At 54.2% G+C, this 17,148-nt stretch overlaps 4 protein-coding genes across 4 annotated transcripts; 2 read left to right on the top strand and 2 right to left on the bottom strand.

The window, feature by feature from the left end:
- Positions 1-2,696: 2,696 nt before the first annotated feature.
- On the top strand, positions 2,697-5,695 carry ACET3X_008378 (uncharacterized protein). The gene is made up of 2 exons (XM_069454545.1): positions 2,697-3,095; positions 3,150-5,695. The coding sequence occupies exons 1-2, from the start codon at positions 2,791-2,793 to the stop codon at positions 4,339-4,341; spliced, it is 1,497 nt and encodes a 498-aa protein (XP_069303980.1). The 5' UTR covers positions 2,697-2,790; the 3' UTR covers positions 4,342-5,695.
- A 4,267-nt stretch (positions 5,696-9,962) lies between these two features.
- Positions 9,963-11,505, bottom strand: ACET3X_008377 (uncharacterized protein; the record flags this gene model as incomplete). The annotated part of the gene is made up of 2 exons (XM_069454544.1): positions 9,963-11,131; positions 11,178-11,505. 2 exons carry the CDS (start codon positions 11,503-11,505, stop codon positions 9,963-9,965), a joined length of 1,497 nt encoding a protein of 498 aa, XP_069303979.1.
- Positions 11,506-12,591: 1,086 nt separating this feature from the next.
- On the bottom strand, positions 12,592-13,327 carry ACET3X_008376 (uncharacterized protein; the record flags this gene model as incomplete). Its single annotated transcript, XM_069454543.1, has 2 exons — positions 12,592-12,946; positions 12,993-13,327. 2 exons carry the CDS (start codon positions 13,325-13,327, stop codon positions 12,592-12,594), a joined length of 690 nt encoding a protein of 229 aa, XP_069303978.1.
- A 297-nt stretch (positions 13,328-13,624) lies between these two features.
- ACET3X_008375 (uncharacterized protein) lies at positions 13,625-16,870 on the top strand (the record flags this gene model as incomplete). Its single annotated transcript, XM_069454542.1, has 7 exons — positions 13,625-13,744; positions 13,813-14,449; positions 14,497-14,630; positions 15,594-15,733; positions 16,039-16,099; positions 16,336-16,515; positions 16,572-16,870. The coding sequence occupies 7 exons, from the start codon at positions 13,625-13,627 to the stop codon at positions 16,596-16,598; spliced, it is 1,299 nt and encodes a 432-aa protein (XP_069303977.1). The 3' UTR covers positions 16,599-16,870.
- Positions 16,871-17,148: the final 278 nt, after the last annotated feature.

Below are 17,148 nucleotides of genomic sequence, written 5' to 3'. Positions count from 1 at the left end.
CGATAGGGTTAGCTGCACTGTCTGCCAGATAACGCATGCGAGCCATCGCCAGGCACGAACAGGCGAGATCTGAACATGATGTTGAGGGTGGCGGTTCTGCCGTCTCGCCCAAGACATGGTATCTGCTGCTGAGCATACTCAAGGCGTGAGTCCGTCGCGTCGAGGTTAGTAGGCACTTGACCTTTTGTGAGATTAGTAGGCTCGAGCTTCCAATGGCTTCCGACTACATTTGCTTCAACCTAGCTGGGTCGGGAGTGTTGTGCATTTCAAAGGTTCGATCCTTCGATGTCGTGCAGGCACGCGTACATGCCTAAGCGAACAACTAAGGGCGAAACTCGCCACAGGGAGGTGAGGAAGCTTGCAAGAGACAGGTGGGTCAAAGCTGCCGCCCGCAGCGAGCCAAACACTGCTGATGCAGCAACTGGGCTGATTGGCGCAACGTTTCTTCAACGTCGATCTTTGTAAGGTGATTAGCGTGAATGAGGTGGTGCACGCGAGGCGGGGAAGGACTCCCGTGGCAGGGATCAGCATGAGTGTGAGTCTAGGGCTTAGCACTTGAATGGCTCAACCGCATTGATGGACTCGCTAGCTACGACGTGCCCGTGCGAGCAACGTACGTGTCCTATACAGGCGTCCGTGATGAGCATAGCTACATGCGACGAGTGATGAGAGCCCGCTAGGTGGGCTGTTTCCGTGATAAGACGTGCCGCTATGCCAGCAAAGGATGAATGCAAGTAAGGCACCAGTTCCATGGTCTGCAGACGGGGCAATCAGTCGATGGCGAGGCAACAGACTTGGACCTGGGCCTATGCGAACGATGAGCGGCTTGGCTTGTGGTGCGACTCCTTGGGATAGTGACTTTGTACCACAGCAGGAAACACTCGTGAAACTTGGGGGAAACCCGAGCGCGTAGATGATAGACTCATGTACTCGGGCCGTGGGTAAACCGTGGCGTCCTTCCGTAGTGGCTCTTTGAGTCTTCGAGAAGTGGAGAGACTCGCCGGGCAATGTCCGGATGTGCAGAATAGCCATTCTGGCTAGGACCGTAAAGGATTTGCATCATCGCCCGCGGATTCGGGGGACGCATGTCTCTGTGGATTGTCCAGATAGGCATTGCGGTGGGCGTGTAGTTGCGGGCGAATGATCCCCCACATGTCGAGCTATTTTGATAATGGTTGAAGGATCTTCCTCTGCGGCGTAGCAGGCTGACAGCACTGTAGGATCGCCACGCAGCTACCCGATGGTTACGACGGGCGAGTCCTGATCAGGTCATGTCGGCGCACAATGCAATGGAAGATGGTTTGATGACTTGGTCGTTGTTGCTCTTGCACACCGCTTGGGGCTTTTTTTAAGATGTGTCCGGGTGGTCGAGCTTGTAGACAAGGTCCCTTGAAAGTGTGGTCATCGGTCAGGGCTGGAAGCAGGGACTGGACGAGCCAATCAGAGGGCAGTTGGTATACCGAGACAGGCAGTTTTGGCTTTTGGTCGCAGAAGCGCAAAGCGGGACAAATCCCATTCGGTCCGGTAAATGAGGGTCGCCCATGTCGTATCGGTGAAGCAGAACGGGGTCAGAGTCGGGTTGCAGGGCACTAGATGGCCGTTGAATGCGTCAGGAGGGTGCAGCTGAAGCTCACCACGAAGCGCCACAAACACCGTTGGGTGCTAGCCGAAACAGCAAATGGCTAGGAGAAGGCGACAAGCTAACGGGTTTGGGAGTCCGAGGAGGACGTTCTGATATGGCGGGCACGCTGAGGTGGAATAAGGCCATGGACGGCTCGGGGCGGCACAGTCATGGTCAACAGGCGGTTGGCGATGCCAGTGCAGCGTCGCATTGCCCGTTGCAGAGGCTCGTTGTCGCGGCGCGGCGGTCCCTGAGACGGGAAGCCCACAGTTGCGTTCATTCGGCTGCAGCCGCACGCGTCCAAAGAAGCAAAGGGACACGCTGGCGGAGAGGCAGATTGGACAGTGGCACAGGCAGCAGGCGAGCAGCGTCTAAGATTGTCGCGAGCGTACAGGGAAACGTCACGTGGGGCATCTCTCTGCACACGGTAAGCAGCTAGCCGCAAGTGGGCGCACACGGCCGGACAGGAGGCTGCACAAGTGTGGCCCATGGGCCGAGGACGATGCTGTGCGCCGCTGCACTCGTGTTGCGTGTTTGCTGCTAGAGGGGCCTCGTCACGCGTTACTTCGGATCCGGAGGGTCGTCTTCGGAGTCTGCCATGGCCATGTCTTGTGCTCGCCCGAGGAGGGGGGGGGGAAGGCAAGAGGCTCGAGTCTGGCAAGATTGGCACGGCACCAGCGGATCTCCAGCCGCCTGCCCCGAGGCCCCTTAGCGCGTTTGCACGCATCCGCGTCTGGCGTCCCGCCTTGCGAGGCCCATGCTGGCAGCATGGGTGGCTCTGGTCGCAGACATGGGTGGCTGTGGGTGGGCGGCATGGGCGGACGTGGGAAGACATGGGAAGACATGGGTGTGTGTCGACGGCATCAGGTCCCCGCTGCATGCCATCTCAAGTGGGCCCCCCCCAAAGCTCTCTTTCACAGTGCAGCAGTGCCTTTCCCCCGCAGCCTGCGCAAACCAGTGACATGCCCATGTCCCAAGCCCCCCAACTAGGGCCGCCAGCCGCTTGTTGCTGAGCGGAGCTGCACAACAAGTCGCTGCAAATGCTAGACCCTTTCCACTCTTGCCGTGAGACCCTACTCCTTGTGCGACCCTGCCCTTCTTCCTCAACTCCCACTGCTGCCGCCGCCGCCGCTTGACCGCCAGATAGTAACTTAAGACGACCGAATGCCATGATGGGGAGCGACTGGCATCTACGCAGGCACCCGCAGCCCGACCCCAACCGCTTTCCCCAGCAGCGCACTCTCCCCAGCTTTGCTGAGCTGACCTCGTCGTCGTCCGACTCAGTCCTGCACCGCCCGCGTGACTTTGTGCCGCCACCAGCAAACAACGCCGACCGGCCTGTCTCGCAAATTACGCCCCCGACCACTACTACGACGACGACGTCGACGACTACGACGCTCGCTGCCATCGACTTTGCCAACTCCACACCGCAAGCCTCTTTCACACCAATCAATCACGCGAGCCCGCACGTCAGGTAAGTAGCCGTCACAGAGCTTGCGGCAAGCGTGATGCTGACATTGTCCGACAGCCCCACCAACACCAGAATCCCACCCCTTGCACCAGAGCAGCAACAGCAACATCATCATCACAATCAAAGGTTTCCCCTCTCACTGCCCCAGCCAACTGCTGCCCCGTATAGCAACCAGGACGCTGCTGCATCATCGCAGCCACCACCAATTGCCGGTCTGCGCCAAGACTCGGCCATTTCCCAGCATCGTTTCGACAACGCAAAAGAAGCCGAACCCACTGCTGCTGCCTCTGCTCTTGCCTTTTCGTATTTTCACCCTGCTGTGGGTAATGGTCGTCAGTCAAACGCTTCCCGGCCCATCTCTCATCCTGCTGGTCCCGCTTCTCCCCATTCCCCGGCGAGCGAATACCGCTCAGATCAACCATCTGCAGAGACAGGGACCCGCAACCAAAACGGAGCAACCTCGCCATCGTCATCCTCAAACGCTCACGCTTTTGCCGAATCTCCCAGGTCGCCAGAGAAAGCGCGGGACGCCAACACAGAGCCTGCCTCCAGGAGACCACTACCATCTCCAACATTGGATCAAACAAACGGCATTGGACGACATCAACGCTACAACGTAAGATTCAACACCGTATACACCTCGGAAAACATGCCGCCGAACCAAAGACCCCGGCCAGACCCCCATCCAACAGCCCCTGTGCCAGTGGAGACTCCCGAAGAACAGCCATCGCCTGAGCACACTATCAAGCCTTCTGTGGAGCAGGCCATCTTGGCCATCACGACGGCAGCTCCTCCCCCTATGGAGGATCCGGCGCAACTTCAGCAGCAAAACACACCCCAAGTGGAGCGATGCAAAAACTGCGGTGTTCGCTGGAAGCGGCCTTTACCCGGAGAAAACCAGTTTCGACTGGGTTCACCTGCGCAGAACATCCGCGAGCAGACGAGACTAACCGAAGACTACATCAAACGACTGGAAAATCACACCAAATATGCCGACGAAGCGTACGCGCATTGGGTACGTCAACACCAGATGTGCGCTCCTGCTGCAACCAGTCCACCAGAGACAGAAGCAGCCCACAAGTCACGGAGTAGAAGCATAGAGGACCCTTCACCTGCCAGTCCTCCAGCCCATCCTGTTTCTGCCAAGCGAAAGTCTGAGATACCTCACGAAGCCTCCAAGTACCGGAAAGTAGTAACATTTGACCCTCCGTCGAATCCAACACCACCTGTCCGTTCCCTAGGTCATTAATGTCTACATTACACTGTTCACGATTACGCTTCCGCACACGAAAGTCATCCTTCGATTCACGTCCGCATTTGCATTTGGGTTGGTGTTCATGACAGCAAAAGAAGATCCTCCGCTATACCCCCATCCGGTCGTCTTCACGCTCTTGCCTTGGCTGCTATTTTTGGTATTTGGTACTATACAAGGGTTTACTGTTTGAAAGAGATGGATAAGAAAAAGGATCGGCGTTATCATTCTCGACAGTGTTACCCTTCTCCCGGCGTTATGTATTCTGCGCCACCTCAGCTCTCTCCGATGAGCAGCGCTTATCATGTTGTCGCTTAGATGTGCGCACTCCACGATGCCATGTATCACCTGGTGTACGAGGTACACTCCCACATGCATGTTTCGCACCTCGTTCGTTCGCGCTCCATGTCCGGTGCCGACAGCATGTGCCTATCACACCAGCTGCTACTCGACGATTTTGCTACTATACCCAATCTGATGTCTTCTTCACAACTGCTGGACCACTGCATGAGTCGAATCTCCACTAACGACCCTGTTACCAAAGCGCGAAACTCGCAAACCTTATCCAAGCATTGGGGGCCCAGCATTCGGTGCTCGGACAAGGTTGCACCAAGCCCCGCACAAGCGACGAGCGTCAAAACGGTTCGGTACGAAACCCAAAGTATCAATCAATATGGATCCGCTGGGAACAGAGTTCCGGTATCACGATCGATCTCTGGGCCACCCTTGCCACCTGGATGCAGCCTTTATTGACGCAGTCTCAACTTTCAACTGTACAACAACAGCGGGCAAATTCAATCACAACGACGCTCTAGCGTGTCGACATGATCTAATGGCTCGCACTGGGCGGAGCAGCGAATCAGGCGCCCTGGGCGTGTTCCAGCTCACGCTATCCGAATTACCTGCATGACTAGCCACACCCTTACATTGCTACGCGCAGAAACGGAATAGGACAACACGGCTGACGGCTGCCGAGCGGGGCTTCCCGAGTCGCCAACGCTGTTGAACTCGCTATCGCGGCTAATCATAATTCGTCGCTCGACTTCCTCATTCCGGTACAGCGGAGTCTTTCGGCGGTACTTGAGTTTGGCCGAGTCCGGTATGCTCTCGAATATCGATTTTAAGCTGGATCATGGTGGATTTGAGATGTGGCTGACCAGCGGCGACACAGCGCAACGGCGAGGCAGGCAAAAGCTTTTTTCTTTTCTTCTTTTCCGCCTGCTCACGCTGCACGTGTGTGCGTGTGTGGCCCGCGGGTATTGGGTTTGGTATTTGCACATGAGATTACAAATGATTTTGTTTTGTGCGGCCAGTAGATGGAGATGTAGACATCAAAGAGGTACAATTGAGCCACAATTGCTTATGACCTCATCCGCAGTGTCGACCTGGGCGGCGTCATGGGCCCCACCAATCATGACGGTTTGGATGCGGTTCTTCCAGGCTTCGCCACGCCTCTCTCACGCGACTGCCTGCTGATCTTTGGTGTTAGCCTCACGCAGAAATGCATGCAAACCCAATCGGTCGCTTAGAATTGACCAAAGTGAAGAGAATGCACCCGCAACAGATCCGAATCACTGGGTTCAAAGACCTCGGAACGCCCTTGCAACGTTCTTGTATAAATAGTCGGCGTCGATCGCTCGGAGCACGAAGCGCCTTTCGGGAAACGCTGGGTGTCGATTGCAGATCTAGGCTCTAGCGCAGGCAAAACTCTCTCGGGGCGTGCTAACGGCTTGCGTCGCTGGCTAGGGGCGCGAGGCTACGGGAGCGCTCGTCGAGTCACAACGCCTGGACGGCTGTCTGAGCAGGTGGGTATACAATCGGTCCGTAACGTGATTGCAAACTTGCTGTACCCGGACCTACACCCTGGCTGCCATGCCGAAAACAATGCTCAATTGCCGCTTAATGTGCTTCGGCAGCATGCGGCATGAGCACGCTTGCATCGTGTACGTCATAGCACGTGCCGGGTGTGTATGGTGTGGTGTGTGTTTGTGTGTGTGTGCCAGGGAGCTGACGAGGTTTGGGCCCCAAAGGCCTTGTTGCTCAACCCGAGCCTGCCTGGGAGCTATCCGCCCACGACGCAAACCGCACAATGAAGCCACGTAGCCGTCGGACCTGGCCCAGAATTAAGGCCCCCGTTTGTTAACAAGTTTTGCTGTACAAGGCAATCTTCCATGCATGAACTTGGATGCTCTAGACAAAGCACCGTACCCACGCGTCAATTCCTTCCTAATCTAGCAGTAGTGGGCAGCTGCCCTTCATATCCTTTTCCGCTTCCCCCGCTTGGCGATACATCATCGGCCACGCGGGAATGCACAGACAGCACTCGCGACCGTCCTCCATCGGTTCCAGCGAAACACTAGCCGCAAGAGCATATCCTTGGAGTGGAGTTGCCCCCCCCCTCGCTGGCGCCGCAGGTTAATACTACACAGGCCGCCGTTCGAGTCGCAGGCTCTCCCTGGAAGCTCGACCCATCCATTGTTTGATTGGCCCCTCCACCGCCCAAGGCTGTCACCAAACAACATCGGTTCGGTTCCCTCGCTTCGCGCGCCATCCACATTATTGCTGACTCGTCATCCGTCGTGTGGAATCACGGGGGTGTCTTGTGCGCATCTCACCTCACGTAAGAAAACTGCCGTTGGGCGTGCGTGCCGGCGGAATTTCCCCGTTGCCTCTTTGCGCTGCCAGTGTCCTGACTCGTGGCGCCGTAAATCTGTCCCCTCACAGTTAGTAGCCGAGTGAATAGATGGACCTGAACGGATCCCCCTGCCGTCATCACAGGACAAGCCGCGTCTGCAAGACTACGCTTTTCATCACAACCGTGACAATGACAGCTGTCAAAAGACAGGGCCTTTTATGCAGCCTGGTTGGAAAAGGCAAGAGACGGGCTGCGGTTGCATTGGGCCGACCGATGGTTTTTCTTGCAAGTGGAGCTTCGCACGGAAGGATCCTTCCTCACGACACTCTGTCTATATGTGACGTTTGATATAACTCTCTACTCTCTGAATTGCACTTCGCCTACACGCGCGATGCATCGCTTACGGCTCATAAGGCCAAAATTCCACCGCAAACCCAGTGCAGCCGGCGTAGACAGAACATGTTATCAACTGTGATATGCAGCGAATCGGAAGTCGCGGCACCAAAGCATTTCCGTCGACCCTGGCACATTTGTACGCTGGCAGCGTCCTCGGCAGTTGGACCTGGAATTCGCGAGTAATGCTATCAGGAACGTTGCACTTGACATACCAACAACACCGCTGCATTACTATGTAAATTGCATCCAGGACTAGACGCACCTGATTGGCCACCTCGTACGGTGGTCCAGGAACGCACCAAATACAGCAGCCAGGCTGGAGATAAAACTTGGCTCCGGCCCACCATACCGCTTCACTACCGCATTTATCCCGTGCATATCAGCTCTGAAACCTCATCTTCAGCCGCTACCAGCGCAATTGTGCCACATAGGAGATGCGCGAACGGAAGACGGCGCAGTCACAAAAGGGCATTGCAATCAAATTGCGGTAGGAACAATCCTGCCAAGATTTCGGCAATGACAAGTAGAAGCCTCGCACGTGATGACATGTGACAACGCTCACGGCACGACACAAAGGGCCTGCTTCATCGAGTGCATTCTGCAATGTCAAGTTCACCGATGGTGTGCAGATGGCAGGCTGTAGCGCGCGCCGAATCTGCGGTCGCAACGCCTTCCGATCGGAGAGCAATCTTGGTAAAAGGCTTGCACTGTTGTGACTGGCTGGATTCCAAAAGCCGACGTGTATGCAGGTTTTCCAAGGTGGTATCACGCTGCAAGAGCGATGATGCCCCTGCGTTTGCCTTGTGGTGTCAACACCCTGCATCTTCACACCGTCTTCCTTGCATAGAGGGCGTCTTGCTCAACTCCGAGAGGTGCGGGTCAAGATCCCACAATCGTGAATGCACACAAACGGGCAAGTTCGTATCGTATTCGAGGGGGGGGGGACACCAAGAAGGCTTGGAGATCGATCGTCGAGATCTTGTCTGTGTGCGCAATCCCCCTCTTTTTACTCACGCTAAAATGCCCCGGCCCGCATGAACAACCAGCAAACGACTACGACCATTACCCACAATCCACGCGTCGTCGTCGCGATCTAGATCAAAGGATTGTTTTCCCGATATATCAGATCTACCGTGAACAGACGGTGCGGAAATTCATGTGTCAAGAAGTTGAAGCCAGGTCCGCTTTCCCCTATCTTGTTTGCTTTTTCCTTCCCGCAAGCCACCTTCGCGCTTAGCACAAGTTGTCATTGCCATGGGAAAAAGCACATGTAACGTGTCTGTTCTCATGCCATCAGGACATTATGCCGATATTGAACCTTCTAGGTAACATGAACATATCCATTGGCTAGGGACAGGGATGGCTGTCCACACCGACAGAGACATCTGGTGCGTGACAGATTTCGCTTATCGTAGTCCGATTCATTGTTGCCTTTCGTGAATGCGTACTGGATGCTTTCTTAGGTATTTCGTCCATACATATGGGTGTGGTTACACGTGTGTGTGTGGGGTATGGGTTATGACAAGAGGGGTGGGAGTAGCTCTCGTGTACACGCCCAGGTGGTTCATGTTTGCGTTGCTGCGTATTTTTTCGACTCTGATTTGCTATTTTATTGTCAATACCCTTTATCCTTTCACACCAATCCGGTCGTCTCCCTGTCTTATCTGCCATCGAGTTGTGTATAGATCACCTAGGTAGAAGCGGAAGTCCGTTTCAAATTGGGGAAGCCGGTGCGAAGCGAACACAACCCCAAGTTGCCGGCTTAGTAACACCGAGCGGGTAAACGTGACAGATGAGCAGGTTTGTCAACAGCCACCACTCGTGGTTTACTTTCGTGGCCGCGTCTGTGTCCAACCTCTCAGAAGCTTGGGCGGAATTGAAGATGACAACCTTGGAAGTGAGCCGATGGTGTGGTACTGGAAATAACTCTCGATTGATCCGCCAGGATCAAAAACGTCACGAATGGCGTCAATACAGTAAACCCGTGCACTTGGAGTCTTATCAGACGGTTGGAAGCTAAGAAAGTAGTGCATGTTAGTACGGCTTGTACAAATGGAATGAAGGGGTGATGGGGGGCGTGGCCGTGGCGTAGCGGCTAACCCGTTAGCCGCCTTGATGAGGATGTGCATTAGCATAAACGAAAGCTAACGTCTACAAGATGCACATTATTTGTTTTTTGCGGTACCAGAACCTTAAGTTGTGGGGCATTTGTGTAATACCGACAGTGTCGTTTGGCCCTAGCCTTTTACTCGTGGTTACCAGTCCCTGTCAGAAATGGTCTGTCAAAAACGCTTGCACGCGACTGGTTCAGGGTGTTGAAACACGTGGACTGTCATCTCTCGATTGAGCATTAGTTGAATCATGACTACCGTCTTTTCTCGGCAGCTTGCAACCCATGCTCATGGTCCCACCGCTCTCTTTCGGCTCTTGAAATACCTCTAGATCTCGATCCCAATAATGGCTTCAGCTACAAGTGAGATTGGTGCAGTTGGTCGAGCTTGACGACGAGGTCATAGCGGAGGTATAAACACGCGTATAGCAAGGCGTATTGATATCTCTGATCACCATCATTGTCCCACCAATAGATCTACAGCTTGTTACCCATGTTAATATGTACAGCCTTCACTTGTGAATAGGCCTCCAGTCCTGCTTCGCCAAGCTCCCTTCCAATGCCACTCTGTTTCACACCGCCAAAAGGTATCCTATAGTCATAATCTTGACTGCTGTTTACCCATACCATGCCCGATTCAATCTCCGAAGCCACCCTGTGAGCCCTTTCGAGGTCTTTTGTGAAAATAGCACTACCAAGACCGAAGATTGAGTCGTTGGCCATGTTCACCGCCTCCTCTTCACTTGAGAAAGTGGCAATCACGACGAAGGGGCCGAAAATCTCCTCCCGGTAGATGCGCATACCGGGCGAGACCTTTGTAAATACTGTAGGCTTGACATAGTAGCCATTGCCTTCACAAGCCTCTCCGCCTTCTATCAACTCTGCGCCTTCAGATTTACCAATGTCGACATATGACAGCACCCGTTCATATTGCTGCTTGGTGACTTGGGGGCCTTGGAATGTGTTCTCGCTCCATTGATCGCCGATGATGGAAACATCTTTGATCTGCTGGCGGAATTGGGAGATGAAAGTATCGAATACTGATTCCTGGACAAGTATTCGCGAAGTGGCTGTGCATATCTGCCCTTGGTTCGACATGATACCTACGTGCGACCATCGTACCGCCTGCTCCATATCGGCATCCTCAAAGACGATCAATGGGGACTTGCCTCCAGTCTCCAAAGTGATGTTCTTCAGTCCTACTGCGGCCATCTTCATAATCTGAGTAGCTGTAGTCGTGGAGCCCGTGAAAGCGACTTTGTCGACGAGGGGATGTTGTACCAACGCCGCACCTGCTTCCCGTCCGAATCCGTTCAAGATATTCACGACGCCAGGTGGGAACCCAGCCTGCTTGATCAGTTTGGCCAGAATGAGAATGGATAACGGTGTCTGCTCTGCTGCTTTTAACACGACCGTATTACCGCATGCCAACGCAGGTCCAAGTTTCCAGCAAGCCATAGATAAGGGGTAGTTCCAAGGGATAATCTGGGCAACGACACCGATGGGCTGGCGTAGAGTGTATGCAAACTTCTGTGACGTCGTGCTGATGGTCTGTCCGCAAATCTTGTCTGCCCAACCAGCGTAGTAGCGAATGGTAGAAAACGCTTCAGGAAGGTCTTCGCTAAGGGCTACGTTGTAAGGCTTGCCTACCGACCGTTAGTGTCTCCAACTCATGTGTTTGGCGAGGCTTACCATTATCCCAAGCATCGATAGTGGCAAGAAGCGTTTTGTTGTCTTCCATCAAGTCTGCAAGCTTTGCCATGAGTCGCCCACGTTGAGTAACGTCAAGTTGCTTCCATTCCGGGTTCTTCAACGCTTTCTTTGCTGCTTGGACTGCACGATCAACGTCTTGCTCTGAGGCAGCCTGTACTACAGCAATCTGCTTTTCCGTGGCGGGGTCGATTGATTCTATTGTGTTAGATGGTGATGATGAGTCCACGAATTCGTTTTCGATGAAGAGGCCTGTCGGCTGCTCCCACTCTTGACCATTGGGTGCTTTCAGCTTGATGACTTGAGGCATTTTTGCTGATGTCGATTTTGTATGTGGTCTTTGCAGTCTTGCCTGTTTCCCTAGGTGCTTCAAGTAGTGATGTTGACTCTGCACAGAGTGCGAGGATGATCATATATCGCAAGGTGGGGTTGGTCGAACCCACATTAGGTTATCACAGCAAGGTTAGTGGCTCCAACGACTGGGGCTAGGAGTCTCCTGCCGCATTTGGTAATCTTCTCCCTCCATTATCGCTCGCAGGTTTCACGAAGGGGGACGATGTAAAGGCCTTCTCACATCATTCCTTTCGTGACAGAAGTCGCTCTTCGAGTACGTCGTGCGGGTCTGCAGCACCCTGGAAGCTCGAATACAGTATCTGGGATGAGTGTGCCGACTATAGGCAAGAGGTGGAATGTTATAACATAACACAGCCTTTGCCATGTTTTCTTTTTTTTGTGGTGCTTGTGATGAAGAAGGGGTGACACAGTACTGTGCAATGCCGTTGCCCGGGGCGCGCTCGGCAGATAGCTTACCAGGCGCTAGTCGTCAACCTCGTTACTAAGGCTTGCTCATGCTCTAACATTCATCACTAAGATAATTTAGCTCGTCATCAGGTTAACCTAGCCTTGTCATAATACTGCGTAACTTAAATACACTTTATAGACTTCTGCGAAAGGACAGACGAGGTGCAGAGTCAAGTCTAGGCCTGGCAACTAAAATACACTTGAAGTACACTGATATGACTGCCTCGTTGGTTGCGTTTTGGTAAGACCAGCTATGACTCCGACAGTTTCGGGCTGATATCGCCCTTCTACAACATCAGTTTGGTGAGCTATCGGCCTCAAAGATAGACATAAGACGATGACGAGACCTACAAGAAGCAAAACACACTCTCATTCAACATCCGTAAATGTGATTTGGCTTATTCTCTTGGAGTCAATACCATAAAATAGAGATTAGCCTATCTTTGGCTTCTCCGCACTGCTTCACTTCTTTCGCGGTACTCGAGGAAACGGCAGATTACTCATCATGCATACTGAACTCCTCGACATACTCCAGGCGTATACGTCGACGTGGCATTTTCGCGTCCGCAATGCAACCTGAGTCGTACAATGACATTCACTGTTCCCGTGCTAAAGTCGCAACACAGCTCTTCAGTAGCCCCATCAATCGTATCTGTATATTCCGCCCCGCCGGCGTATCCGCGTGTTTACCAGCACCCCAACCGAACGGTAGCACCAGCCTTCTTCTACTCTGCTTGTCCAGCACGACAAGTGCATCTAATGGGAATTTGCCTCCACCAAGAGGATGTAAAAGGCCCAGGCGGACGAAGTGGTTGTTCGAGGGGGTTGCGGCTTGTATCATGGGCAGCGCGAAGGGCGCGGAAGAGGAGAGTCTATGTGTCGAGGGGTCGTGGCAGAGTACGAGAGCTTGGAGTGAGGGCGAGAAAGCGTAGAGGTCAGGTAGTGCAGAGCTGTCGCAAGTTAGTAATAGGGCGGATGGGATTGGACCACATTTACCATAGTAACTCGTAATGTATTTGAACATTTCCTTGCACGCACAAGACTACTATTGAATCCTGCTTTGTGTACCTTGCCCAATTGTGATGCGCTTCCAGCATGCTGCCCGGTGGAGTCGCGAGCGTGTTGCTGGCAAGTATTGCGTCGACATCCACAGTCCAAGCCTCTTCTGGGCTGATCATGTCTAGCTCTTCCAGTTCGCACTGTGTCTTGGACCTCTTGAGGACATCGCCCAATGCTGGCAGAGTGGGCGACGGCTCTCTGCGGTACTGCACCTCGTCCTCGTCATCGTCAATGGTCAGGCGCGAACGTTTGCGGCTGAGTGCCACGCTCATGGTCCAGCTGTTGTGCGTAAGTAAATGGCCCATCATACGGCATCACGAGATACGTGCGTTGTGGATGGAGGAGGCACGACCGGCGCACATGTTCTTAGAGTAGAGTAGTTTGAAGAGTCGGCGGTTGTCGTAGGGACGGCACGAGCAAAGGGTCTGTGGTTCCTGCACGCCAGGCCCAAGCTCCCCTGCATACCCCGCCATCGCGCCTTGCCTTGCCCAACTACCCCACTATCGACCAGCTGCGCCTAGGCTACCAGAACGGCGGCTGGCGACCTGCGTCTTGGATGCTTCGCTTCCATGGCCTCAAAAGACGTCACGAGTAGACTGCGGCAGAGCACTTGGAATGGGAGTATTCCGCTCGAGATACGGCTGCACAAGGGCGACTGTAGGACATACGACGAGTCGGATCCCTACTTAGTACGCGCAACCTCGATACTCACATGATGGTGGCACAGCTTGACCAAGTACGAGCTGACTGGAGATAGATACAATTCCCACGGATATCCTACCTTGGGTTACTCATACACAAACTACATGCCTTCTTTTCACGCAGCCTCATCTACCCAGACATCTTACCCAAAGACGCATGGCTATCCTACGAAGACGTGCCGCTGAAATGGCACTACCCCTTGGGTCTCCTCTACGACCTCTACTCGGGCGCTGAGCCAGCGTATCCCCCAGACGCAGATACAGAAGCTGTGCAATCTCACAAGATTGAGAACACAGAGGAAGAGCGTCAACATTTACCATGGCGTCTCACGCTACATTTCTCCGACTTTCCTTCCGAACAGCTGGTTCAACTCGACAACGACGACAAGCACATGCATGATTTGTTCATCCATAGCGTGAAGGAGGCGGATTACCTCCGAACAGGAACGGGAAAGACAGTCATGTTCTTGAGCAAAGAGGACAGCACGCAGCTCTGGAACGGGGTGAAGAAGCACGACTTTGCGCTCTACAATCCCATCAACCAAAAGTTGCTGAATCCGCAAGGAGTCAACCTGAGACATCTGCCGGTCAGGCTGTATCTCCCGCATGCGCCGTCGGAAGGGGTGCAAGAAGAAACAGCGCCAGGGAGTTTGCGGATTGTGCAGAGGCTGGTTGCGCCGAATCTGTCGTCTAGTAGGTGCAAATGCGGTGTAGGACTGGACGCAGCTGACAACACACAGGGCAACCACAGACCATCGGGACAGCCTTGAACCAGATATTGCCGACACTATTTCCGAGCAGACGCAGTCCGCTACTGGCACAGGCAGTGCTGCACGGCGCCGTCTTGCCGCTGAGCGCGAGCGTGGAGGAGCTGGTTCGGGCGACGGCATATCTTGATGGCTGGCTGCACATAGCTGTTGTTATGATGGCATGAATAAGTAGCTTATGCCCAGGCGACGTCGGTCGCATGGCAACCGAGTCATGTGCGACACCATGCGACCATGCTTGATAGCGACAATATTGGCTGTACGGGCGACGTCAGTATAGCGGACACGGAAACACAGACCGTAGATGGCAGCCCCTCTCTCGCTCGCGACACTTGCTGCGGCTGATGCTATGTGCGTGACACGGTGATGCTCGTCAGCGTTTGAAAGCGCGTCGTGTGCCATGCTTCGCCAAGATGCGGGGGCACAGGCACAACAGAAGCTTGGTGGTGATCCCGGCAGCTCGCACCCAGGCCACCCCACGCGTCTCCGTTGTGCGCACGCGCTATCAGCGTAGCGCGTCGCCCTGTTGACGGCAGAGGGAGCGTCTGGAAATGAGGCATTATTGCCATGCGTTGTTTTTGTCTCTGGTGCGCTAGGCATGCTTTTGCTTGCCAGCCCACGGTGCGACTGGTGTCAAACAGCCAAGGCGCTCTGTCACAGCATGGGCTCGCTGCGTGCTCAATCAGTCACCGCAGATAAGCAACGGGCGATGACATCGCTGCTGCTTCTGCGGCACAAGAACGGTTAATACGTGGCAGGGGTCGAGGTCGAGTGGAGCCGACGAGTAGCGTCAGCGGCGGCTTGCAGCAACCAGACGCAACTGTGGAGGCGCGCGAGAGGAGAGTCCATGGGGAGTCGCTGGCGTGAAGAGCACCGTGAGAAGGACCGGTGAAGACGTGCAGAGGCTTTCTCTGCGTTGCAGCCGGGCAGACGACGTGCAAACTAGCAAGCTCAACACGTGCAAACACCCGAACTCTGCCAGATATGAGGCTGGCGATCGTCGGTCGGCTCATCTACGACAAGATGATGGCATGCCGCGCCATTGGCTGCATTGAGTAGCTCCTTCCTAGCTCCCTCAACCCTCGCGTTGCTACCTCCCAGCCATTCATCTCCTCTTCACGCTGCTCCTCGCCCCGAACCTCCCTCCAGCACAACCCCCAAAAGCCCACCATCCATTGCCCCATCACAACGCGCATTCGCAATTCAACAGGTAAGTTCACCAACTCCATGACCGCTCCCCTCCCCGGCCGAAGCGTGCGCACCTACCCTTGCAAGCTTGGAGGCTCCCGGCCAACCCGCTAGGACCCGGGGCCAAACAAAATGCCTCATCAACTGCAGAAATTTTCGGCGACCCGGCGCATTTAAAAGCGGACTATCAGCCTCTTGTTATTAAGGCTTTTGATTTCACTCTTTGATGCTGCATCGCTGTCGACCTGCGCCATTCAATTAACATCGCCGAGTCCGTTCTGTGGGTTTGACCTGATCGCGCTGACCAGCTTCCGTTACCATCAACAGCTGCCAACCAAAGCTTCCACCAGCCCGACAATTCAACAGAGGTCCGATTCAATTCGTAAATGTAAGCTCAATGCCGCCTTCTTCTGGAGCTGTGCGCATGTCTTGCGCGCCGCGTTGTCGCATCTGCGCCATGGGGACGAGTCTTGCGACAAGCCCTTGGCCGAAGATCTTTTTGCTCGATAGCTCTCTTGGACTGAATCGCATTCGACCAATGCCTCTGGCCTGTGCTTCTCCAGCTCCACTAGTCTTTTCAGCTACATATTCAACCCAACACCCTGTCTAACATCTTCACCCCAGAACCCCACAAACACAATGGCCGCCATCTCTATGCCCCTCGCTGCTCGCGCCGAGTACGCTCTCCACCAGCTCGCCAAGCGTGAGAAGAACTGGGCTCAGCGTGAGCCCGGTGTCATCGTCGTCTTCGTCATTGTTTTCCTCGTCGCCATCCTGGTCATTGCCATGTTCATCAACAAGAAGGTACGTCGCAGCTTCACCAGCCACCTCCCTCTACACATCTCTAACATCCATCACAGAGGCAAGCCGCCAAAGGCATCGCATAAGATACCCCCTTGATTCGAGTTGGAGCGCAGCCGAGCAGTACGATATGAAGGAGGACAAGACATGACCCCAATACGAAGTCATAAAGCTGTATGTTGGACGGGCACGGGCTTGTGTATAATGTGTTTGGATATTTGCGTATGAGATAACACGGGCTTCCCTTGGTGGGACTGCACTGTAGTGCGAACGCCTCTATTCCTAGGCTTCGTGGTAATAATGAACAAGTCAAATACCTAATGAGCACTTGTCGCGTCGAATACCTGATGTCGAGATGAGTTTGCGGACGCGTAGACGACGGCTTGTGAGAGGTGCGCAATCATGGCAGCACGCTGACTGACTACTCTGACATTGATCAACTCAACCTCGGTCTGTTCGTCGCCCTAGAAAGTTGACTTGCTTCCATCTATGCACGTCGCCGCTGCTGCCATCTGGGACAGCCACAAACAAATGCGCTCCTACCGCCGTCGTTCCTTTCTAGCCCGGCTCGCTAAATCGCCTGCAAACGCAAGTTCAGACTTGCTGCATGTTCTATAGCAAAACAGGCTAGCACAA

This window comes from Alternaria dauci, chromosome 8 (assembly GCF_042100115.1).
Source record: "Alternaria dauci strain A2016 chromosome 8, whole genome shotgun sequence".
Classification (NCBI taxonomy): Eukaryota; Fungi; Ascomycota; class Dothideomycetes; order Pleosporales; family Pleosporaceae; genus Alternaria; species Alternaria dauci.
Note: the sequence above shows the minus strand (reverse complement) of the source record. Positions and strands in the feature narration are given on the sequence as shown.

What these genes read in the sequence shown, in the direction of transcription:
- ACET3X_008378 (XM_069454545.1), top strand. Translation starts at nt 2,791, where the DNA reads ATGATGGGGAGCGACTGGCATCTACGCAGGCACCCGCAGCCCGACCCC. An exon ending in CACGCGAGCCCGCACGTCAG is followed by an intron (nt 3,096 to 3,149) that starts GTAAGTAGCCGT and finishes ATTGTCCGACAG; the next exon opens with CCCCACCAACACCAGAATCC.